Source organism: Marmota monax, unplaced genomic scaffold (genome assembly GCF_021218885.2).
Source record: "Marmota monax isolate L192 unplaced genomic scaffold, Marmota_monax_Labrador192_F-V1.1 WCK01_AAM20220418_F8-fsc00022, whole genome shotgun sequence".
Classification (NCBI taxonomy): Eukaryota; Metazoa; Chordata; class Mammalia; order Rodentia; family Sciuridae; genus Marmota; species Marmota monax.
Window position 1 is genome coordinate 22,519,174 of NW_026695215.1, and position 24,222 is coordinate 22,543,395.

Consider the following 24,222-nt stretch of genomic DNA (forward strand, 5'->3'; position numbering starts at 1 on the left):
CTAAAAGTTTGAACTAGATTTTTTGGAGTTCTTTTTTTATTTTTTTAAGACAGGGTGGAGAGAGAGAGAATTCTTTAATATTTATTTTTTAGTTTTCAGTGGACACAACATCTTTATTTTATTTTTATGTGGTGCTGAGGATCAAACCCAGAGCCCCACGCATGCCAGGCGAGCACATTACTGCTTGAGCCACATCCCCAGCCCATGTTTGGAGTTCTTAAATAGTTGTATAGGAATTTTTACTCTAAATTTGTCACATAAATATACCCTGAATTTAAAAATATTCTAATGCCATTTCTATCATACAATGATAAAAGTATATTCCTTTTACAAATTAATTATTAGATATATAGTTACTTAACTTAAAATGCAGCATTTTCTGCCTAGGCCTGGGAAACAGTGAGACTGGAGTACATGGACGGTCCTGCTACCATTTCTTCATATAGGCAAAAGCTAATTAGCTTTTTCACCTCACAGCTAAGGTATTGTGAATGTCCATATTGTTTTTTTGTAACTTTGGCAACACACTCTTTCTTTGTCTCCTTATTTCTCTTTCTTAGCATATAACTTCAAGTATAAAAATGTAGTTATTACAAAAAGAATAAAAGATGATCTTGTAAGGAGATCTTTTAATATCATGCTAAAGGTTTCAACTTAAGTAAAATCAGTGCAGGGTCATTTTATTTAATTTTGTTCACATTCATTATTTAAAATACATGTGTATGTATCTCTCTGTGTATATTTGGGTCTATTGAAGGTTTTTAAAAATAGTTCAGTTTTAGGAAAATACCTTTAGAATATAGGGTTTTATAGACTTGGGGTTTTGACTTCTCTTAATGCCTTTCAATGATGTTTTATCTCCTTCCCCCCAGAGGTCCAAGGAAGAATTTGGTGGATGGTCCTGAATACCTCATGTTTGTTTGCATAATTATGTTGGTGAAGTTTCTGAATTTGACCAGTCTCAGGATTAGGCCATACTTAGAGATAGATGTTTAATGTATTTTTCTTCCTTGAACATTTGCCCGAAGCCTTTTGAAGCACTCTCCTTGTGAAAGCTGTTGTCCAGCCTTGTCTCCTCTCTCCCGACAGCCAGGACAGAGTGACCTGGAGGAGTGCAGATGAGCTCCCTTGGCTTTTGCAGCAGCAAGGAAGTAAACAGAAGCTGCATGGTTGCCTCCTCAACCTCTTTGTGTCTCAGAACCTTTACAAAAGGTGAGAAGCTTCTAGAACATCTCTCCCAGAAGGACAGATTTAAACAGTCCTTCCATTTAAAAAAAGAAAAAAAAGGCATTTTTAATTTAAAAATCAGTCTGTGGACTGGGGAGGTGGCTCAGCGGTAGAGTGCTTGCCTGGCATGCACAAGGCTCTGGATTCCATCCCTAGCACCACAAATCAGTCAATAAAAATCAGTCCAGTTTCAGTGGTACCTGAAAAACAAATAGCGTGGGAGAAAATTTGAGACAGTTTGCAGATTGTTGTGAGATCTGCTTTCTTTGGGAGGGAAACACTTTAGTATGGCTGCTTTGGAAAATCAGATCTGGAAGGATCATGGGACAATTTTGTATCTTATTCTTAATATTATTTACATCACCCAGAGAAGTCAATCAAGATGTGTCCTTCTCAGGCCCTTCAGGTATCTCAAAGGTGTGGCCTTCAAACCAGACCTGGCCCCAACTCACATCTAACTTGTGTTGAATGTATTCATAAGTGTATCCTGCTTGTTTCTTTTGATATGTTTGAGTTGGTCAGTGGCATAACTACCTTTTTATGAGCCAGAGTTCTGACTTATAAGCCTCAGGAAGGTTTTTCTACCTCACTTAGAAATGTAAACATTTTCACAAAATAGCATAATTTGTTTTGCTCCTGAGTGAGCTCTCTTAAATTGCTTTGTTGATCTGCATGCCCACTTCTCATAGTTCCCTTGAAATCAGATTCGTTCCTTAGCTCTCCAGCTCTTCCATTCTTCTGAATATCTGCTGTTAGGGTCTGTAAACGAGTCAAGATGGCGCCTGGCATTTTGCCAGAGGGAGTGGTTTGTGAAGTAACGCCAGCGAGCCATTAAGTGTGGAGATTCCTTATTGGTTGACTGCTGTATCTAGTTTATGTTAATTAAGATAAGCTGTGTGTAATGTATATATACCCCTCCTGTCCTACAATAAAGGGCTCCCACTCCTGCTGTATCAATGTACACAAGTTGTTCGTCCCGCGCCCCCCCCCCCATTATTTTGCCGCAGCTGGACTGCGGCAATCTGCAAATGAATAAGATTGTATTTATTACTCAGTAGCTTGTCAAAAATACAAAGTGGATACTCTGTGGCAGTTTGCTTAATGGTTTTGTTAGTTTCTTCTGTTCCAATTTTCATCATTTAAAATAATTTTTGGAGTGAATTCAGTTGACTGCATAACATAAAACGTCTAAAAGAAATCCAAATGAATTTCCCTTGTGAGTAACCATGATGAATTCATGATGACAGCCAACACCATAGAGTGCCAGTCATGTCCTTAGGGCAACAGCCAGGGCAGGTAATGAGAGAATGGGATGTGAGAGGTCAGCCAGCCTGCTCAAGAGCACACACCTGCAGACAGATCTGACCTCACTACACTGTGCTTCTGAATTGTCAGAAGTGTGGCATGAATTCTGGTATTTTCACTCTAGAGGGGACTTTTAAGGTTGCTTTTTCATTAAATCCCTGTTATTTGTTGGAACAGAGGACATTTTGCTGAGTTGCTGAGTTACTGGCAGTTTGTTGGCAAAGACAAAAGCGCAATGGCAACAGAATACTTTGACTCCTTAAAGCAATATGAGAAAAACTGCGAAGGAGAGGAGAACATGATTTGCCTTGCAGATCTCTATGAAACCCTGGGGCGATTTCTCAAGGATCTTGGCCTTCTCAGTCAGGTAACCTCCCCAGGAAGTCAGACGTGGGCAGTTTTCATGTTCACTCTCTCCTTCCGAGGAGGTGAAGCAGTTTTCCCTGTGGGGCTGAGCTCTTTAATGTTGAATCAGGTGACAGCTCTGTCTGGCAGCCTTTCCCTCACCAACATGAGCCTCTCACCTTTCTCCCCAGGCTGTGGTGCCTTTGCAGAGGTCTCTGGAAATTCGAGAGACAGCTTTAGACCCGGATCACCCAAGAGTAGCCCAGTCCCTCCACCAACTGGCAAGTGTGTACGTGCAATGGAAGAAGTTCGGCAATGCAGAGCAACTGTATAAACAGGCTTTGGAAATCTCAGAAAATGCTTATGGTGCAGATCATCCTCACACTGCTCGTGAACTGGAGGCACTTGCAACTTTGTACCAGAAGCAAAACAAGTAAGATGTAGTTCTCTGATGTCATAAAGAGAACTACAGTGTTTTAATGTACTTACGTGGTCTGCTTTGCTGTGTACATTTCCTTACCCTGTGTGCGTCATGTCAAATAATATTTCTTGGTCTGGAACATCATGGGGTAGACAGAGAAGCTTAGACTACAGGTTCATCTCTAATTGAAGATGTATGAAGAATAAAGCATGGGTTTTGGAGTCATGATCTTGGGTTCAAATCCTGGATTTAGGCTCTTTGAGTGCATTACTAACTCAAGGGCAGAAACTGTTGACCACAGCCCAAGTCCAGTTTTGTGAATAAGGTTTATTGGAATTGGAATGCAGCCACATTTTTCATTTACGTGTGTTTTTCATTCCTCAGTGGCAGAATTCCTTATTTGCAACAGAGACCAGGGACCCACAAAGCCTAAAACACTATCAAACCCTTTATAGAAAAAGTTTGCAATCCCTGGTATGATAAAGAGGTTTCAGGGCTTGGGGTAGAGCTCAGTGGTAAAGTGCTTGCCTAGGCTATGTGAGGACCATCATTCCATCCCCAGCACTGGGAAAACAAAACAAAGATTTTTAAAAGCTTTCCGTCAGGTGCAGTGGCACAAGCTTGTTATTTCAGCAACTCTAAAGGGTAAGGCAGGAGGATGGCAAGTTCAAGGCCAGCCTCAGCAGCTTAGCAAGACCCTGTCTCAAAATTTAAATAATAAATAAAAAGGGCTGGAATGTAGTTCAGTGGTAGGGCATCCCAGGGTGCAATTCCCAGAACTGACAAAAAACAAACAAACAAAAACTTTCCTATCAATTAGGCACCCAGAGTGACATCTCTTCCTCTATCAGAAATTACTTCTGTTGCTCCATGATATGTGAAACATATTGGAAGTTTTTCTTTTCACTTCTACAAGTAATATTCACACAAATCTATGTGAATTTTATTTATATTTAACCAAAAAATAGCCTGTGCCAAAAAAGGTGTTATTTGGGCTTTTTATTTAGTTACGTTTCCCTAACTAAATATGACTATCACTAGAATGTTGTTATATTTAATCTCCCAAAAAGGTCTCACACTATCTAAGGAGTGCTTTCGTTTCACTGAAATAGAATACTTTGAGTATACGTCTTTGGACTTACCATACTTTTTTCTTTTTAAAGATATGAACAAGCTGAACATTTTAGGAAAAAATCCTTTAAGATTCGTCAGAAAGCTACAAGGAGGAAAGGCAACTTGGTAATGAGATATTTCTTTACGTTGTATTTTGAACCAAAGGAAAAGATCTCTGAATATCATAAGTGCATAAACCTCACATTTTAAGAGTTTTAGATTTTTAAAGGGATTTCCAGAAAAGCTCTTAAATTTTTTAAATTTATTTAAATATTACAGCTCAGTAGATTTTTAAAGTGGAAGCTTCAATTGAAGGCTAGACTTTGGAAGTTGAAATTTAAAGCTACTTTGATTCTTTTGCATGATTAAAGAAATTTAATTAACATATTAGATTCAAATGCAAAGGAATTCTTCTCCTTGAGCACACAAAAAATTTTATTGTTTGAGTTGCTAATAAAATCTAAATATGGTTCATTTGTTGTAAAAAGCTATGTGCCTTTTTAAGAACTTGATATTCGACTGTTTAGCAGAGGGGTTGGTAAATATCTGCAGGTTAGCTCTGTTTTCTGATCTTTTCTGGAGCATTTTGAGATATACTTTCCCAAAATATCTCATAATCATTTTCACAAAATAGTTTTTAATGAATTTGAGACCCGTAATGCCCTGTGGAAATACATGTATTCTCAATAACCACTAGACTACTTCTATGTGCTATTTAAAATAATTGCCAGATAGATTAAAGAGACAAGGAGGAGAAAGGACTTTTTAGGACCCCAGTGTGTGGTTTCAGAATCAAAGATGGCACTTAGTGATTGTGTCTTAATTTTTTGTGTTTGCCCCAGTATGGATTTGCCCTTCTACGCAGACGGGCCCTACAGTTAGAAGAGCTTACCTTAGGTAAGGACACACCTGATAATGCCCGGACCCTCAATGAACTGGGTGTTCTCTACTATCTTCAAAATAACCTGGAGTAAGTACCATGGTATTAATATTAAAAATATTTTGTCTCTTTGATTCAAAGCTGTTTTGTCTGTCAAGTCCAAAGCTAGGCAAAATTGATAAAACCATGACAGATTTCTTTTATGATGTTAGGTTATGAACATACACACACTTAAAGCTGAATTTTCTTTACTGTGTCACATTGCTTCCAAACTAAAGATTCTGTAGCTTCCTTAGTGCATTTTATATATTTATGAAAAGTGAGTTTGTTTAATATTTGTCATTAGAACTTACAGAATAAACTTGGAACTAATGAAGAACAAATCAAAGAAGGTAGATAGCTGCTAGTTTTATTCATTAGTTTATTTGGACATAAAAAAGTTGAATGGCATTTATATTTATAATTTCTGAAAAAAAGTTTTTTTTTTTTACTTCTTTATATGATACAGACATCTAACAAATTTAAAACTTCGGATGCCAAAAAAAATGCAACAAATATTCAACCCATCTCATAGAAGTTTCTTCTATTAACAAATATTTAGGATAATCTCCAAAAAGAAAGAATGAATGCCAAAATATTTTATTTGATGTAGGTCTAATAATTGTACAGATGTAAGAAATTGTTATGGAAATTATTTGTGAGTTTGTCTTTCAGCAGAAGTGACGGGGCAATCATCCAGATATTTTATGAACTTAAACTATCAGGAAGCAAAGGACTGGAAGGGATGGGGAGTAAGAGTGGAGAGGAAGGATTTTTGAGATAAATCCTCCGCCTTAACTTGGATCTAATTTAAAAAAAAAAAAATGATCCAATTTTCCACCTCACTAGGGCTCAGGACTCTGACTTCCAGAGAATAAGCTGTTTAAACCACTTTGGGATTTTGTTCATAGAACCGCTGACCAGTTTCTGAAGCGTTCCTTAGAAATGAGGGAACGAGTTCTAGGACCAGATCACCCAGACTGTGCCCAGTCTCTGAATAATCTGGCAGCTCTGTGCAATGAAAAGAAACAGTATGAAAAAGCAGAAGAGCTTTATGAAAGAGCTTTAGATATTCGGAAACGAGCCTTGGCTCCCGATCACCCTTCTTTGGCGTATACAGTGAAGCACCTTGCAATCTTGTATAAGAAAACAGTAAGTAATCCTTGCCATTCTTACATGTTTTATAATACACTAATGAAGCCACAATTACTATCAGCAAATCATTTTGTCTTTTGGCAGATAGACTATTTTATATGAGTTTTTTTAATTATAATTTTTAATCTATAGAACTGTTTTATACATTTAAAAATATTATTTAATACTTAATTAAGGTACTGATTTGATTTTGTGAAAACATATTCCAAATACAGATCCATTCATTATTCTAAATGAAGCTTAGATTACATTTCAGAAGTTCTAAAATCTCATCTCACCATTACTATCTTTGTTGTATAAAACACCATAAACATAGCAAATCACCCAGCTGTCAGGATGCAGGAAATATCTTGATAGTTGACTAAATAAACATTTTATTTCACTCTTTCTTGACTTTACCTACATCCATAGCCATTCTTTGCCATAGGAGCAAAGTTTGAAATTTTTATATCTGTTCTCCAAAATACCACCAGAGAAGTCTGCTTCTAATGAGTACAGGCAGAGTTACGTAAACTTTAGACTTTGTGGCACCCTGGCTGGTGCTGGTAGCACTGACTAGATGGTTAGTAATAAGGGTACACTGTTGCTATATCTGCCCAACTTTCCAGTAGAAGGAAATAATTAGAAAAATCTGGAAGTGATTTGGTTAGAAGTGAGCTTTTATTCTGAAACCATTTCTAAATAAGTTCAGTAAGAAGGTCTACTTAGAATATTTTCTTCACTATAAACAATGAATAATAATAAATGAGCCTAAAGGGCTTTCCAAATTGTCAGTGGTTTTATATTCAGTCTAACTTTACTTATATATTCTATTAGATTTTTCACTTATCTACAAACTTGACCATTAAAATCAGAGAAAAATTCTTCTGGGACTTTTTTCCTCAGGATTACTGTTTAAAACACAGTTGTATTTGAGGAGAAAGTCCTGATCAGATAGTATTATTGCCTTAATATTTTTGTTAGATGATACTCTTGTTTTTTAGGGGAAACTTGACAAAGCCGTACCTTTGTATGAGTTGGCTGTTGAAATTCGGCAGAAATCCTTTGGCCCAAAGCACCCTAGCGTAGCAACGGCCTTGGTGAACTTAGCAGTTCTTTATTGCCAAATGGTAAGTTCCTACATTTCAACTCTATTAATGAATGAGGTTTAAAATATAAGCATGAACTAATGGCACAGTAAAAGTAAAGAAAATTTAAGGTCATATTTTTCTACTTAATGCTTCCATTTTTAATACTTGAGAAATTATTGAAGTTGGAGTTGTAAGATGGTGCCCTTCAGAGTGTAAAACCCTGAGTGTAGAGTTAGTATAGGCTTATTTTTTAAATTCTGGAGATTCCTACAGTTGTCTGTAGAATATTATCTTTAAGCTTATAGTATCTACCACTAGGTAATAAAGAAACAGGTTTGCATTTATATTGTTAGGTTAAGGTCAAATGGTTACCAGACCAGGTTGAAAACTTATATATATGACTTTCTGTTATACTGCATCTCCCTTTATGATATTAATAAGTTAATCTTTTTACTCATATCTTTTGAAGGATAATTTCATTTTAAAGTGCTTACCAAAATAGATCAACTTAGTGTAAAAAGCATTAAGAGTAATTTCAGAAACCCAGTGTGTTTATGTGTACGTTACTTTTTTTTTTTTTTTAATAAGAAAAAACACATTGAAGCTTTGCCATTATATGAAAGAGCATTAAAGATTTATGAAGATAGCCTGGGTCGGATGCATCCTCGAGTTGGAGAAACATTAAAAAACTTAGCTGTGCTTAGGTAAGAATCTTCTTCACTTTCCTCAGGTATACCCATTCTTTTAGAATAGCTTTGACTCATCACAGAACAGCACAAAATATTTATTGCTGAATGTTCTTCCTTGGAGACAAGAGGGGTGATTTTTGCTGGTCTATCTCACGAGAAACTAAAGTCATATCCAGAAATGAGAGTGTATCAGAGCAAACTGGATGGTTTACATTTGCTACTAATTGGCAATGGGGAAAAAACAAAAAAATTGCTATCCCTGGAGCTCATTCACTGTTAAGCACACTGAGTTTTGCTTGCTCATTGTGTTATCTCCGAATGCAGATAGGAACTTCCTTGAGCACTTTCACTGAATGTACTACAATATGGTCTTAATGGTGTGAATGAGACACCGAAGCAAATAGTCCACAGAAGAGAGAGAATACTGGTCATGAACACTGCAAAAGGGGAAAAGAAGCAAATGTTCACAGCTTGTTCTCTATCTCAAGGTCACTTAGAATTGTTAAGAGCTTATGTTCTCATTTTTTTTTCTCTCTCAAAGCTACGAAGAAGGAGATTTTGAAAAAGCTGCTGAACTGTACAAAAGGGCCATGGAGATAAAAGAAGCAGAAACATCACTTTTGGGGGGAAAAGCTCCTTCAAGACATTCATCAAGTGGAGACACGTTCAGCTTAAAAACCACTCATTCTCCTAATGTTTTCCTTCCTCAAGGACAAAGGTGACAGCAGCAATTATAGTTACATACCTTAGGATAAAATAATTATCATTTGGAACATAAGAATTTAAAACTTTTTAAAAATGTTGGTAAGAAAATTTATTTTTACTACTCTTATGATTTAACTGGTATTTGTCTGGAATTGGACTATATTTGAGTTGTGATTTTGTCTGTTTAAGTTGATTAAAATAATTACTTTTCCTAATGTATGGGATCCATTCTAAGCCTACGTGAGGACTGGATTGTGAGTAGATGTGTCTCTGTTCACCGAGAGCTGGTGGGGGAGTCAAGAACTCCAAGATTCTTTTCATCTCTCAAGAGCCACCTGAGCCTTTCCAGCCATTCCTCGTTTTTCAGTAGTGGTCTGGCCTAATCCTCTACCTCAAAGAAAACGAATAAAGGGATCATGTTTATGAAATGTTTGAATTGCCTTCAAATTAATTATAGGAATTCTTGATTGCTGTGTTTTTCTTTTTTATTCTGCTTTTTCCCTTGACAGGCCAATCACCCTGCTTTCTGTGTTCTCCACTTTATGCATTTTTCATGACTGTGTTGTATACATCTGTAGTGTCTGGAGTCCTCTGTGCAATAATAACAGGCTAACTCTTTAGTATTCTTTGATCTTGCCCCAAAGTGGACCTAGCATTCTGTCATCTTTCTTGAACAGCTGAACCTGTCACATTTACCTCATACTCAAATTCATTTTTATACTAAAAATTAAATATTTTTATAGATTTTGTATATATTGCCACATTTGGATGTTATTTATACCACTTATGTATTTATACTCAGTAAAATCTTCATCAATTTGTGAGATTCTAATATGTATTAGTTGTAAAGGAAAAATGTAAAAACCATACTTCACTGTTTAAAATAAAAGTGCAATTTACTTTCCCACTCTAGTTTATATAAGAGGGCTACATTTTGTATACTTAAGATTAATACATTGAAAATTTGCTAATAAAAAGACTTGAATGTTTAGTAGTTTGGTCAACTTGAAGAACTTCAGTGATTCTACAAGGGTCTTGGTTAATGTTCTCTAAGGCCTTGCTGCTTATGCTGGGATCCTATTAAGTATTCAGACTCTGCTGCCTTCTAAGTCATAATCTGCATTTCAGCTTGATCCCCAGGTAATTTACATGCATTTAAGTGTGAGAAGCATTGGTAAAACTCTGAGGCCTTAGAGTGGTCATTTGAATAAATTAGGCAGGATCGTAATAAGCATCCTTATTTCCCTTTTTGGAAGAGGTACAGAGGGAAAAGAAAATAAAATATGACTGTAACATATCATTCACCTTGCTGTGAAAGGTACAAATAATTGAATTCACAAATATGTCAGAAATTAATTTTAAAATTAAGCTACTGGAGCTTAAAATCTGATTTAGTACTATAAGTAATGCATTATAAGTATTATATTACCAGCCTAAAAAAAATTGCTTTAGGAAATAATGAGACCAGTACTCTGGAAAAACCTTGAAAAAAACTTAATATATATTTATTCTTTGCTTCTCCAAAATTTGAACTTGAAAAACATACAAAAAAATATTAGAAATGTCTATTATTATTCAGTGACTTTATGGTAAAAATTATAATTTTGGCTGAGAATGATCACTTTATGTATTTCAAAAATAATTAAGTTTAAATGTAAAAACTATTTTGATCTATTTATTGTATTACTAACAAGCATATATTTTCATGAGAATGTCTAAGATAAACACAGCTGTAACAGAGATCTTGTGTGTGTGTGTATATGTGTATTTGAGGTTCTCCAATAGGAATACTATATTCACATTAACATATACTTTGACAGCAGAAAAGATAGCTTTCAAACAACTCAATCATAAAACTGAATAGGTAGGAACCAAATTTTGCTATTCATAATTCATTTTCTCATTTTCATTCATCAATGATAATGAAATATGAAAAACAAAACAAAACAAAACAAAAAACGTGATCTGAGGAGTCAAAGCTTCCTTAAATATATTCTTAAAAAGTGCAGACCTTTCTGTATTGGATGGGCTAAGTATCCAGGAAGTATTTATAAGAAAACCATAATACATACATTCTCAACTACATAAAAAAATCTGAGCAGACCATAAATTAATTTTCCATTAATGATGATAATAAAAAATTAAAAAGTGATTGTTAGAGTCTGCTAAAGCAGTTTTGGTACTTCTTTTCTCTCTTTCGCATTAGAATCTCTAGTGTCTTCAAGTCTAACCAAATACTATGAGTTTATTTAATGCAAAATTATGTCATGATCAGTTCCTCATAATTGGCTGCCTACTAACCCAAGTTTTCATGGCACACAGACTGTCAAGAGAGCATTCATTCCAAGTTGCAAGATACCTATTACCATATTTTTTCTGATAAAATAATCCAATAGTTTATGAAAGATATTAGAACCCTCCCAAAAAAATTAAAATAAGATAAATAAAATTTGGTGTAGTCAAGACATCAGCCGTGATGCTGTACCAGTATAAGACCAGATAAAGGTCTTCAGATGGTCTATATACTTTATCAAATCAAATTTAGTAATTTATAAGTAAGACCTTACCAAATTTGTATACCAGTTTCTGAAGCAGAATTATTGTAGAAAGACCACATTTCATTTTAAAAATCCAAAATATCTTTAGTAACTAGAAGAGCTATTCTATAACTCAATGCACTAATTTTTTTTTTTTTTTTTTAACGGTAAAAGACTCACCAAGGCAACATAAGAAAGTTTTAAGGCTAGAAAAATCATCCTCCTGGGGCTGGGTAGTGGCTCAGTGGCAGAGCGCTTGCCTCCCACATGTGAGGCACTGGGTTCGATCCTCAGCACCACATTAAAAAAAAAAAAAAAAATGAATAAACGAAATAGATATTGCATCCATCTATAACTAAAAAATATTTTTTTAAAAAACTATCCTCCTATTTCCTCATTTTACTATAAACATGAAAATCACAGTGTAATTCCAGAATCGCAAAACTAATATACTGAATATATTTCTGAAATCAGTTTTTAGAACTTTATTTTACAAGTAGGGAATGTACTTTTAACTTTTTACTAACATTTTCCCCCTGTAGATACAACCTGGACATTCATATCTTCAAAAGAACAACTATCAAAATAAGATATTAGCATAGTAACAGCCTACTGGCAATGGTTATACCTGCATGTTGTTTATTGGTCTCCAAACCATTGAGAATTTACTCCAACCAATGCTAAAACTTTGCTATTTGTATGTAACTCCAGAGAAAACCAGTTTATATCAATTTACGATTTAGTAGTCACAATCAGGAAATGAGTCTCCTCCAAGGAAGAAGTATATATTAGTCATTGTGGAGGTAATTTAAAACTCTTCTTTCATATTTACTGGCCAGGACAACCCTTGTCAATATCTCACTACCTTAAGTATCAAATTTAAATGAAATATTTGGAAGTAGCCTATTTGGTAGGTGTAATGTGGATGTCAGTCTAAATTTATGCCTTGTTTTCCAGTAAAGTGCAGAAACTCCAGATATATATGCCACAGATAACAATGATTTCTTTTCCATGGTCAGTGCAGAATAAAATAAAATTTGACTTTCCTGAAAGTACCTTTATCTACTTACCCATGAAGACAGGTTCCACTTACTTGCCTTTGTCTTGTTTTGAGTATATAATTCACAACTTTTAAACTTCTCCAATGATTACATTGCAGCTTGTATTAAATCCAAAAACACTGGAGAGGATAATTTCATTTTATGGGTTAAGTATTTAAAAATCACAGTTGGACAAGATAGTAATTTTGGGCAATTTTCTTGTTTCTTTGTTTCTTGAACCAAACACAGTGACAGACACTTGCCAGCTCTGATCAATAGGCTGCACCTGTCCTCCTTTTGTTTGTACTACTTTATTGTCTATGTCCTTTTCACAGACCACAAGGGATTACTAGAAAGAAATAAAGACTATAGAATCAGATTGGTCCTTCCCCAACCTTCAAAAGGCCAAGATATTTTGGTGGCTATGCTACAATAGTACTCTGAAGGCAAATCTTTTAGGACAGCTATTAGATTTAGTTGGAAAGAGGAGCAAAGAGCAACAGCTACAGTATTTTAATAAAGTATAACAATTTAGTGAAGATTACAACATCAGTTAATCTTGCCCTAAGTTTTATCAGTTTTGAATTTTTTTAATTTCAAGAGAATAGGCTTATACACAGAAAAAGTAAAATATATGCCAGTCCATAATCTATATATTCTTCATCTTGGCCATGAGGTCTTCCAAGCTTTCTCCAGAATCTTCTACTGTAACTTCAGATACACAGTCGTCTTGCTGTCAACAAATGAGGAAAATATAGTGAAAAAATAGCCTTACTGAATTCTTTATGCTTAGGAATCAGTAAGCTTTAACCCTGCTCAACAAGTTTATTAAGTTCCTCTAATAAATATGGCTTGTAATTTTAAAAAACCTTTTTTTTTTTTTTTTTTTTTTTTTTGTAGTTTAGATAGAATGCTTTTATTTTTATCTGATGCTAAAGATCAAGCCCAGTGCCTCACACATGCTAGGCAGGCGCTCTGTCACTGAGTTATAGCTCCAACCGATGCCTTGCAATTTTTAGGACAGTCCTTTACTTTCCCCACCAGCATTTGATTTATGAGGCAGTAATTTTCATATTCTTGATATCTCAAGCATATATTTTAATTGACCTAAAAATTATATTTATTTATGGAGTACCATTTGATGTTTTGATACTTGTATATACTATATATCAGGGTTCGCTTATCTTATCAAACACTTATCATTTCTTTGTGGTAAAAACATTTAAAAAATCATTTCTTTTAGCTTTCTGAAATACAGAGTTCAGTACATTATCTAAGTCATGCTACTGTGAAACAGGATACCAGAACTTATTTCTACTCTCTAACAATAACTCAGTAGCTATTAACCAACTTCCCCTATTTTTTCCCCAGCCTCTGATAAGCACTATTTAATTTTCAATATATACATGATCAAGTTTTTAAGATTCTACATGAGTGACACAGCTGTCATTCTGTGCCTGGTTTATTTCTCTAAACATAATGACCCCTAGTTCTATCCATGTTGTCACAAATAACAAAATATCCTTTTATGACTGAATAGTGTTCCACAGTACATATACCCCTTACTTTTCTTTATCCATTAATCAGTCAATAAACACTTAACTGGAGTTCATTTCTTAACTACTGTCAACAATGCTGCAATAAATACGGAGGTATAGATGTCTCTTCAACATAAGATTACATTTCTTTAGATATACACCCAGTAGTGAAACAGCTGTTCCACAAACATTCAATTTTTAAAACTGTTCTACTTTTAATTTTTGAGGAACTTCATGCCATTTTCCATAATGCATCTACTAATTTATATCTCCACCAATAGTAAAGGTTCTATTTTCTGCACATCCTTTTGAGCATGTGTTATCTTTTTGATAACAGCCATTCTAACTGGAATGAGGTGATAACCTCATTGTGGTTTTGATTTGCATTACCCTGATGTTTAATGATGTTGAGCAGTTTTTCATATTTATATTGGCCATTTGAATGTCTTCTTTTTTTAAAAAAAAATATTTATTTATTTATTTTAGTTTTTGGCGGACACAACATCTTTGTTTGTATGTGGTGTTGAGGATCGAACCCGGGCCGCACGCATGCCAGGCAAGCGCGCTACTGCTTGAGCCACATCCCCAGCCCCTGAATGTCTTCTTTAGAGAAATGTACTTAGACTGTCTACTGAAGTATTTTTAAATGGTATTGTGGCTAAAGCTCTAAATATACAAAAATCATATTTTCATTTAATCAAAATCTATTATGCATGACCTATTAATGAGTGAACGAAACCATTTTATGTCAGTGTTTTCAAAGTTTAACATAGACTGTACACAACTCCATTTTAACACTGAATACTTCTTTCTCACATCTTAATGCCTATGGTGTAAAATACCCAAAACAGGAATTAGTATATTGGCATTACTAAATAGAATAAAGATAAAAGAAGATATGTATACATTTTATCTTATATTTACTTATGGATAAATCAGATTTTAAAAGTACCTTTTTTGGAATTGTATATGCCACTGTAATTCCTTCAGGTAAGTGAGGAACTGGACCTGAAGAATTTTTCAATTCCTCTTCTGAAACCTCAGATACCAGCTCAATACCTGTTGAATTAAAATAGATTCTGCAACAGTTCTGAAGAAACTTCATGAGCAATAATTATTCAAAATGTGTGTAACCTTGTATTCTCTACCACAGAAGATTTTGTTGGATGTATGTCTTCAATTTATAAAAGAATTCCTACCCCACTCATTATCCTCATGTATTATCTCTTCCTCTTCTTGAACAGTCTCCGGTTTGGGCAATAATGCTACCTTTTTCTGTAGAAATCAAATAATACCAGTGTTTTCAATCATTATCAGCTCTCTGAAGCATTAATCAAGAATTCAGACAGGGTTTTATGGTATCACAAACAAGAAAGGATCTTTATTTTTAATAAATATGATGAATAAGTTAAAATTATAAAATTAAAACTATAAAACTCCAGAATCCAAATCTGTTCCTTTTGTTTGACTGTTTAAGTTACTATTCTATGCAATAAGATCCCTCAGACATTCTGACAGATTTGACATATACCTTGTATTCTTCCTGCTGCTTCCTGCAATTTTTATCATCACATTGAGGATTTGGCTTCATGGACATAGTAGGAAAAAAATCTTGCATTGCATTGTATCCAAGGTAAAAACTAACAGTACCAAAATTTAATAGAAACCTAGAAAAACAAAAATAGACTTAAAGGAAGAAAAACCCATAAAAAGTACTAAAAGAAAGTAAGTGAATTTTTTAGAAATTATTTTGGAGTTCGTAATGATTTTTCCAACATGCAACTCAGAAACAGAAATTTTCTATCTTGTTGACAGAGCCTACTTCGTAAGTAGATGCTTGAATATTTGCTGAATTAATGAAGGAAAGAAAAGATTACTCCATTTCATCACCTAAAGAATGCATTATTAGTTTTTGAACCTCTACTAAAAATAAAATGTGTGCGAGGCCAACCTTACTCGTGACTGAGTTACACTCCCCGGCTGGGTGCTGAGGCTCTCAGTCACAGAAATGTGGCACCCTTCTTGGGTGCGAGGGTCAGTGTCTCGTGCATGGGTGTGTCTTGCTACAGCCCCATGGGTGAAGCTATGCTCACCTGTTCCTTTGTAATATAACCCCTTGCCTTGTTTAGGATAGAATCTTCCATGGAAGTGCCTGTGTGTGTCCCCTTCTCTTACTGTGCCCTTGAGTGTGGCCTACCCAGGTGTCAGTCAACCTGCTGACAGTGGACATCATGAAGATAGACTCAGCCCCCTGAAACCTGACCCCTTGCCTCATTTGAATAGCTTCTCCTCTCTCTCTCTCTTTCTGCGGACCCTTAAGGTCAGAGGAGCCGTCACAGCGACCCCGAAGAAAAAGGTATTTGTGTCTCTTGTGTGGTTATTTTGTGAAGCCCAGTTAGCCCAGTTTAACTGGAGTGACCCCTGAGCCTTTTAGTCGCGAGAACAGAAACCCAGCAAAAATGCTGGCATTTTATATAGTTTTTAAACTTTAAGACACATACTGATTTCAGAGATAGTAAAATGTGAGAGAAGTGTTTTTTAAAATCTTGAGACATGGTATTAAATATAATTAGTTAAAATTTGTATATAGTTTACTGTGAAGTACACAATTGTGAATGTATAGTAAATAAAATATTTTATATCTTCATGTAAATACTACCAGATCAAGATACAGAATATTTCCAATAACCCATAAAGTTCTTTTCTGTTCCCCTGCCCATCAAATGTGATTCCCTTTAAAATCTTCTGTATAGAAGAAAAATCATGTATAAAACAAAAGGAAAAATATTTGCAAATGCATATTTTCAATATACAACAAAACAAAAAACAGGGTAAAGGATATTAAAGATAACTCACAGAAACGTATGTGCCTAACCCTTTTTTAAACAAATGAATGAAAATTAAAATGAAATATGCATTTTTTGCTTATCAGAGTAATGGACATTCATACACACACACATTAATGTTATGTTAATGTATTCAAATTAATGTAAATATACATGGATTAAAAGTACACATATACATATATAAAATAAAAATATATTTAAAATTAAATTTTTAAAAATTAAATACTTGGCTGATAATTTCAATTTTTGAAATCTTAACAAAATATACTTATCAAAAGCATATAAAACTATTCAAAAAAATTAGCCCTCACTTACTTTAACACATTTTGTACCAAGATCCCCGCCACCACTCCCATAGTGGTAGGAAGACTGGCTGCACAAACGCCTTCTCGTTTAAGAGTCTTTTCATCAATATTTGCAGCAACTACAAGTGGTGGTGCACACTGCATGAAAATGGAAAAAAGGCAAACAATTTTAAAAGAAAGAAGGAAAAATATGAATGTTTCAAACAGCATTCCATTACATTCAAGTTTGTTTTTTCTTTGAATTATAACACATTTTCAATTCCCCTAAGGACTCTAGTGCCTAACAATGTAAAAAGATCTAAGACAAATAATGCATACCGCAAAACAAGCAGATTCTCCAGGAATTATAAGCTGTATATGCCCCGAAACTGCATTTTCACTGACCCCAGATTCCATCCATGTTTGTCCAAGTTCATTACAGGCCTTAAATAGAAATAAATGAAAACAAGGAAGAAAACAAAGAAGCAAGTAGTTTACTATAAATTCTTGTTGTGAAATGTTATAGCTTACTCAATGAATCACCAAGGGTTTCTAAAAATTAATTTTCAAGAAAAAAAGGAGTGAAGCTGCAAATAATTGAATTCCTTGGCAATTACCATTTTTATTTAAAGAATAAACTATCAGTATTAAAGAATTGATAAATACCTATTTATTAACTGAAACCACAGTTTATTAGGTATCTTGCCAGGTTAATATAAAAATTTATATTAATTTCAAAAATAAAATATCTAAAATATTAATTGAAAAGTTAAAAGTCCTTGCTTCTGATAAGCATGAGAGAGTGGGATGCTTGAAATGTCTGTCATGCCCAACAAAGCGAGACACTTCCCACAACTATTATAAATTTCAAAAGTAGACAAAGAGAACATTACAAATAAGCACAAAAAAGGGCTCAAAATCACAATTATTTTTGAGATGGGGATGGTATACTAATCATACACTAGGGATCATAAAAGAATATAGATAAATCCATGAGTATTACATCTTAGATAATAGAAAAACTCACTGTATTTATTGCCATCCGAGCTTCAAAATTGTCCACACAGCTAAGAACTAGATCAACAGGATTTCCTTCTTCTAACCCACCATTACTAGTCAAGGAAAACAAATTTTATTTGAAAAAATATCAAGATAGAAAATATATTCTAATTAGACTTTATTGTTCAGTTTTCTTCTTTCATTAAATTTTTGAGTATAACATCAATAAGTATTTAATATTAAATATCCTGTATATATGAAACATTAAATAACTATTTGAATATAAAATCAATGATACCATTGTGGTAAAAGGATGAAGGAAATATGAAATCTGTTCACAACTGTTTCCATATTAGCTTTTAAAATCTTGTTCATGCTTCACTAAAATATCAATGTAATAAAAACTAATTGAATACAATTCATTATTTTGGAGGTATTCTGACAGTCTCTGAAGAAAACTATTTCTAGAACACAAAATTTAAATTGAGGGTCCTTTATTAAATCATTGTAAATATCAGAGTATTTTGTTTATTTATTTATTTGTTTATTTTTGGTACCAGGGATTGAATCCAGGAGTACTTAATCCTGGAGCCACACCCCCACCACTTTTTATTTTTTATTTTGAGACAGGGTCTCGCTAAGTTGCTTAGGGTCACACTACATTGCTGAGGCTGGCCTCAAACTTGCAATCCTCCTGCCATTTAATATATAAAAATTACTATTTTAATAAACACAAAAACATATTAATCTGCCAATTTTCTAAATTAATCAATGGATTTGTCTAATACTTGCTTAACTGGGCTGGGCATTTTTTACAAAACACTCATAAATAAAATGTTACCTTATTCTATCCATGAAATGTTGAAAGTTTTCCATTGTGGTTATATTATAGTTATGTACTTCAAAAAGAACATCAGGATTAATGTTCCTAAGAGGAAAAAAGGGAATGATTATAAAGACTATTAGTAGCTACACTAAGAAAACACAGAAAGAGCTAAAGAGTAAGTTAGAAAATTGGAATTCAAGCTATTCAGAGAAAATCCAAAGTCCTCTTCTACCTTTTTTTTTTTTTAATTCTCACCCCAACCTGGATCAATCTATGTGCTGGGAATTATATCTTTACTACTTCTGGTAGCTACAGCTCAGCCTAACAAAACAGCTTATTTGTCACATATTCAATTTGGTATAGGGGTTCACACACTATGTCCCATTGGTCAAATCTGTTGTACCACCTGTTTTTGTACAGCCTTCAAGTTAAGAACAATTTTTAAACATTTGAGAAAAAAGTCAAAGGAATAATACCTAATGAGATGAAAATGATGAAATTCAAAGTCCAGAGTCCAAAAATGAAGTTTTATTGGAGCACAGATATGCCTATTCACTTTTGTGTTATCTGTGGCTTTTATCAGACTACAACTCCATAGTTCAGCAGTTGCAGAGACCATAAGGACCTCAAAGACTAAAATATGTACCATCTATCCACATATAGAAAAAATTCGTCAACCCAAGTCCACGAGTAAGTAAAAATCTGCATTTGTATAGAGAATAATTTAGGACTATGTATTAGGTTAACTCATATACCAAATTTATAAAATAAGATTTCACTGAATATAGTCCTTAACTGTAATTCCATTTACCTTAAAGTATGTTCTGCTGCTTGAACTTTACTCAGTCCTGCTTGATGAGGCTGGAAGAAAAGTCTGTTCATATTGGCCAGTTCTACTTTGTCATAGTCAAAGAGGAGTAACTAAAATAAAAATTGATTCCAATGAAAAACATTCCAAAAAACTAAAATTAACAAATAGCAAACTAGTGGACCTACATTTGATTGCTTTAAGAGTCTGATGATGACATTAGTTAACTAAGACATTAGGTGCCATATGTGAATTCACTGAACACTTATGTGAGCTAAATACACAGGTACTATTATCCTCATCTTAAAGATGAGGCAACTAGAGCATTTGCCCAAAGGCTGAAAATCTTCATTTCTAACAAGCTCCCAGGTGATGCTGAGGCTACTACTTAGGACCAGACTTAGAGTACTAGCAAGACTCCAGCAATTCTCAAAGTTTAGTTAGTCCCTTGAACATCATTAGGATCACCTGAGAAGGTGTTAAAATGACAATGTACCTCATACCAACAGAATCAGAACCACTGATACAGGGTCTGGCAGTCTGTGTTTTCATAAGCTTTTCAAGTGCTTCTGATAACAAACTTGTGAACCACGGATCTCTCCCATTGATCTCTAATATCTTCACCAAACATGTTTTAAGTCGGCTATAAGAAATTTTTGGCCTGCCTTTGTAAACCTCTTAAAAGATATCAAAATTTTGATGGTGTTTTTGTATTGATGAATGAGTACCAAATCTGAAACCGCTTTAAGAATTTGAGGTACACCAACACATTACAAAGTATTGATAAACTATATGGGAAAATGTTTGCCTTATCAAAATGAAAAACTAAACGGTTTTCCACAATTATATAACTGTGGAAAGCTTATCTATTCAATTACTATGTATCTAACATCATAGACCTTGGTTTTATAAATCAAAGACTGATGGACTGAATTCTGGTATAAGTTTACTTTTCTTTCCTACACATAATCCAAATAAATATTTAAAACAAAATTTTAAAAATATGGATTAAAAAAAATCTGAACATTTTCTAGTACAAATTCAAGAGTAAGAAATACACAGAATAGAGAGCCTATTTGTCATTTAAATTATGTTTAATAAAATAATTTATATATGTTTCAGTGTTTCACTCATACTTTATCAATTTAATAGTCTCCTTTCCTAAATATCTATATCTAAAACACCTAAATCCAAATTGTTTATGTAATACCCCAAACAAAAAAGTTCCTGTAACCGTCCTTGTGTAATTATCAATAATATCAGTTTTTGTTTGGACAGGGATATATCTCAATATTTTGGATGGAAAGAACAATCTGAATAAATACACAACAAATGAGTAGACCATTAGTAGCAAGGAAAAAAGTCCTAACTTGTACCTGATTTGCTCCAAGAATGAGGAATTCCCTATGAGACAGGCAAAGAGAAATATTTTTACCTTACCAATGCCACATCTTGTCAGCATTTCAGCCGTCACACTACCAACTCCACCAACACCTACTATTGCTACAGCAAAGGTACGGATTTTCTGTGAAATGCAAAATTACATATGTTCTGGTTAATAGTTCTTCATTTAATTTGTCACCAGAAATTATTTTCATTTCCTGAAATTGTCTTCAAAAACTTGGAAAGGGTTATCATACCTCATAGTCGCTTACAATTCCCATTCGCTTCAAGGCCATCAGGCGGCTTAAACAAAGAAAAGAAAATGTTTTAGAGCTACAATTGATAAGTTAACAGTGATATAAACAGGCATACATCATTACATAAAATAAACACTGAAATTCAATCATTACTCCTCTTTTAAAATAAGAGGAATCTTTCAGTTGCTTTTTCCCAGGTGGAACTAAATTACCTAGTAGCTTTAAATACACTCATGTACCCTTCTCCTGGTGTAGCCTGTGAAATAATATATATGTATTTAAAAGCTACTTCTCTGTTCTAATGTGCAGCCGAGATCAATACCTGCCCAGTTATTAGTAGAAATCCTCTATTTTACTCTCTTCAATAAATAAATCTCCAATCTCTTCTCCTGGTGGGGAAGGGGCATTAGCTCAGCTACCCCCAGTGGAGTAAGGGTCCTTGGGTTCTGTTTTTTCAAAAGACTTTCTAGAAATACCTGTACCCATTTCTGAGCCTCTTGGGGCGATTGTGCGGTGTAAGTTGGGATGCAGATTTAAGATTCAACTTCTTAGAATCTGTTAAATCAGTCATCCTTCATCCATCAAAGTTTCCAAAATTATGTCACTATAATCTTCAAGTATAAGAACCCACTCCTCTCTCCCCAATTATTAATGGAAAACTTCTATTTTCTGAATGTGGGATTACCTTTTTTTTTTTAATTTTTTACTGTTTGTTTAGTGGGAGTGGGCAGAAGTGAACGTCAGTTCCTGTGGTCTGCCATCTTTATCTTCATGCTCTCTTTAATTTTACAAATAATCTCTGAGAAAAATGCATTGCACCTCCCTGATCTGGACCCCAGACCAGGAAAAAAATCAGGATAATTAAGACCAAAAAAAAAAATTAGAATAATTTATTGCCCACAGTCAGCTAACTGGCAAACAATATTTAGAGCTGAGTTTCTGAACTTGAGTTTGAAACTAGGTGTTCTAATCAACACTTCTGCTTGCCTCTCCAGTTTCTCCATGTGCTTATAATCATATTCTATACCATATGGGGATATAGCTCAGTTGGTAGAGTGCCCGCCTCCCTCACATACACAAGGCCTTGGATTAAATCCCCAGCACCACAAAAAAAAAAAAAAAAAAAAAAAAAAAGACACACATTTCTTTGCATTTTATCTTCGAGGGAAAATTTCCAAGTGTTCATTTGTAAAATTCAAACTTACTGAAATATGACAAATGGAATAGTTTGCACTCATTCTGATTAGAGATAACAGTTTCATGCTTATTCAATCTCTAAAGATTTTGGAACATTAACCCTTAATATTTACCAATACAGTTAAAACAGTGCACCTTAAAACTGCCACTGAGGCTTTATAATGTCACAAACAACAACAACAAAAACCCTCATGTTCTTTAAAGGAAAAAAAAAAATAATAAGAGCTCTTCTCTATTTCACGTTAAGACGACCCAGTTTTTAGCCACACTACTTAATGGCTTATTTATTTTTACAGGGAAGATAGTTTCATGTGAATTTTGGATTAAGTGAAACCTAATGCCAGTTCAGGCTTTGGGCATTATTATTTTTTTTGGGGGGGGGGCGGGCTTCAGGAATGTGCTATACCACTGAGGTTACAGCCCCAGCCCCAGTTCAGGCCTTATACTATATATAAAAACTTGAGAGCCCTCTAAGCCTCGATTCTCTCATTTATTAAATGGGGGTAAAACCCATTAGCGCTGCTGTATAGTTCTTACCCTTAACCACTGCACTGAACTGACAAGCTTCCCAAGGCAGCGAGAGGAACAGCAGGTCTTGTAAAGCAGAAAGGCCTGAGATACCCTTGTAACTCCTTCGCCCTTCTCCATCTAAATTTCATTGCAAAGCCTTTATGAATCTCCAAGTTTAGGCTAGGCGGGCTTTACGCTTGATGTCTTCTGAATGTTCTTAATCCTAAGCAAGGTGAGGAGGAGTAATTAGAGGCAAGAGCTACAGGAAGCCGAATGCACGCCCGCCGCGAGAGCAGGAGCAGTACCATATGGAAGGCTCGCTTGGGTTTTTAAAACCGAGAAACAACGTCTTCCGACCATCCCTAAACAGTGCCCTTGCGTGTTTGGGAACGGGACCCCAGACCAGGAAAAGGGTGGCGGGAGGCCGAGCTAGCGGGATGGGGCGCCCTTCTCACCCCACCGAGCTGGGGACCTCGCCCTCCTCCGACTCGCGACGCAGTCACCTGTAGGGATTGGAATCCACCACCTCTGAGCTCATCTTCTCAATGCGGGCCCGGCCGCCCGCTCCGTCGCCGTCACCCAGGGCCCGCCGACTTCTCTCCTGGGCAAGTTCCCGCTCCAGTTCCAGTACCCGCTGCTGCAGCCGCTCCACGGACTCGGCCATGGCTGGGACCCCCGCGGCCAAACCTCCCAGCCCCGGCCTTCTTCGCCGCCGCCGCCCCACGCTGCTCGGCTGGGCAACTTGCAGTCACCTTCCACGCCCACAGACCTAGAGCGGGGCCCCCAGCGCTTCCAAGACCGACACGTCTCTGCGGCTCCCGAAGACCTTCCAAGGTACCGCTTCCGGTGCGTCGCTCTCATCGCTCCCCTCAGCAAAAAACTCGCCTCTTTTGAGTTCTTTCTTTGCTACATCTGCTGTAACAAGCTGCCGCAGGACTGGGGTAATAAGTACCTAGAGCAAGAGGACGGCGACGTTGCCTTTTAACTAAGTGGCTAGGAGAAAACACCCGGATCTTTTATTTCTGGGCTCGAGGACCTGACGGACGGT

General features: G+C 35.3%; 2 protein-coding genes across 3 annotated transcripts in view; one reads left to right on the top strand and one right to left on the bottom strand.

The window, feature by feature from the left end:
- Nphp3 (nephrocystin 3) overlaps positions 1–10,691 on the top strand; it is a 37,321-nt gene extending 26,630 nt beyond the window's left edge. Inside the window, exons 18-27 of the mRNA XM_046431649.2 lie at positions 388–482; positions 1,090–1,212; positions 2,710–2,899; positions 3,069–3,310; positions 4,462–4,537; positions 5,254–5,381; positions 6,242–6,482; positions 7,469–7,594; positions 8,144–8,259; positions 8,786–10,691. Of these exons, the coding sequence (XP_046287605.1) occupies positions 388–482; positions 1,090–1,212; positions 2,710–2,899; positions 3,069–3,310; positions 4,462–4,537; positions 5,254–5,381; positions 6,242–6,482; positions 7,469–7,594; positions 8,144–8,259; positions 8,786–8,966 (1,518 nt within the window). The 3' untranslated portion in view covers positions 8,967–10,691. The remainder of the gene's footprint in view (positions 1–387; positions 483–1,089; positions 1,213–2,709; positions 2,900–3,068; positions 3,311–4,461; positions 4,538–5,253; positions 5,382–6,241; positions 6,483–7,468; positions 7,595–8,143; positions 8,260–8,785) is intronic.
- A 1,976-nt stretch (positions 10,692–12,667) lies between these two features.
- Uba5 (ubiquitin like modifier activating enzyme 5) lies at positions 12,668–24,221 on the bottom strand. 2 transcript variants are annotated; one of them, XM_046431654.2, is made up of 12 exons: positions 23,678–24,221; positions 21,468–21,513; positions 21,263–21,352; positions 19,831–19,940; positions 19,035–19,121; positions 18,222–18,306; positions 17,534–17,638; positions 17,226–17,353; positions 15,596–15,731; positions 15,264–15,339; positions 15,017–15,123; positions 12,668–13,259 (listed from the first exon to the last, which is right to left on the bottom strand). In XM_046431654.2, exons 1-12 carry the CDS (start codon positions 23,836–23,838, stop codon positions 13,176–13,178), a joined length of 1,215 nt encoding a protein of 404 aa, XP_046287610.1. In that variant the 5' UTR covers positions 23,839–24,221; the 3' UTR covers positions 12,668–13,175. The 2 variants fall into 2 exon arrangements, with proteins under 2 accessions (XP_046287610.1, XP_046287611.1); XM_046431655.2 differs by lacking the exons at positions 21,468–21,513; positions 23,678–24,221 and having other exon boundaries at positions 21,268–21,352.
- Between the last annotated feature and the right edge of the window lies 1 nt (position 24,222).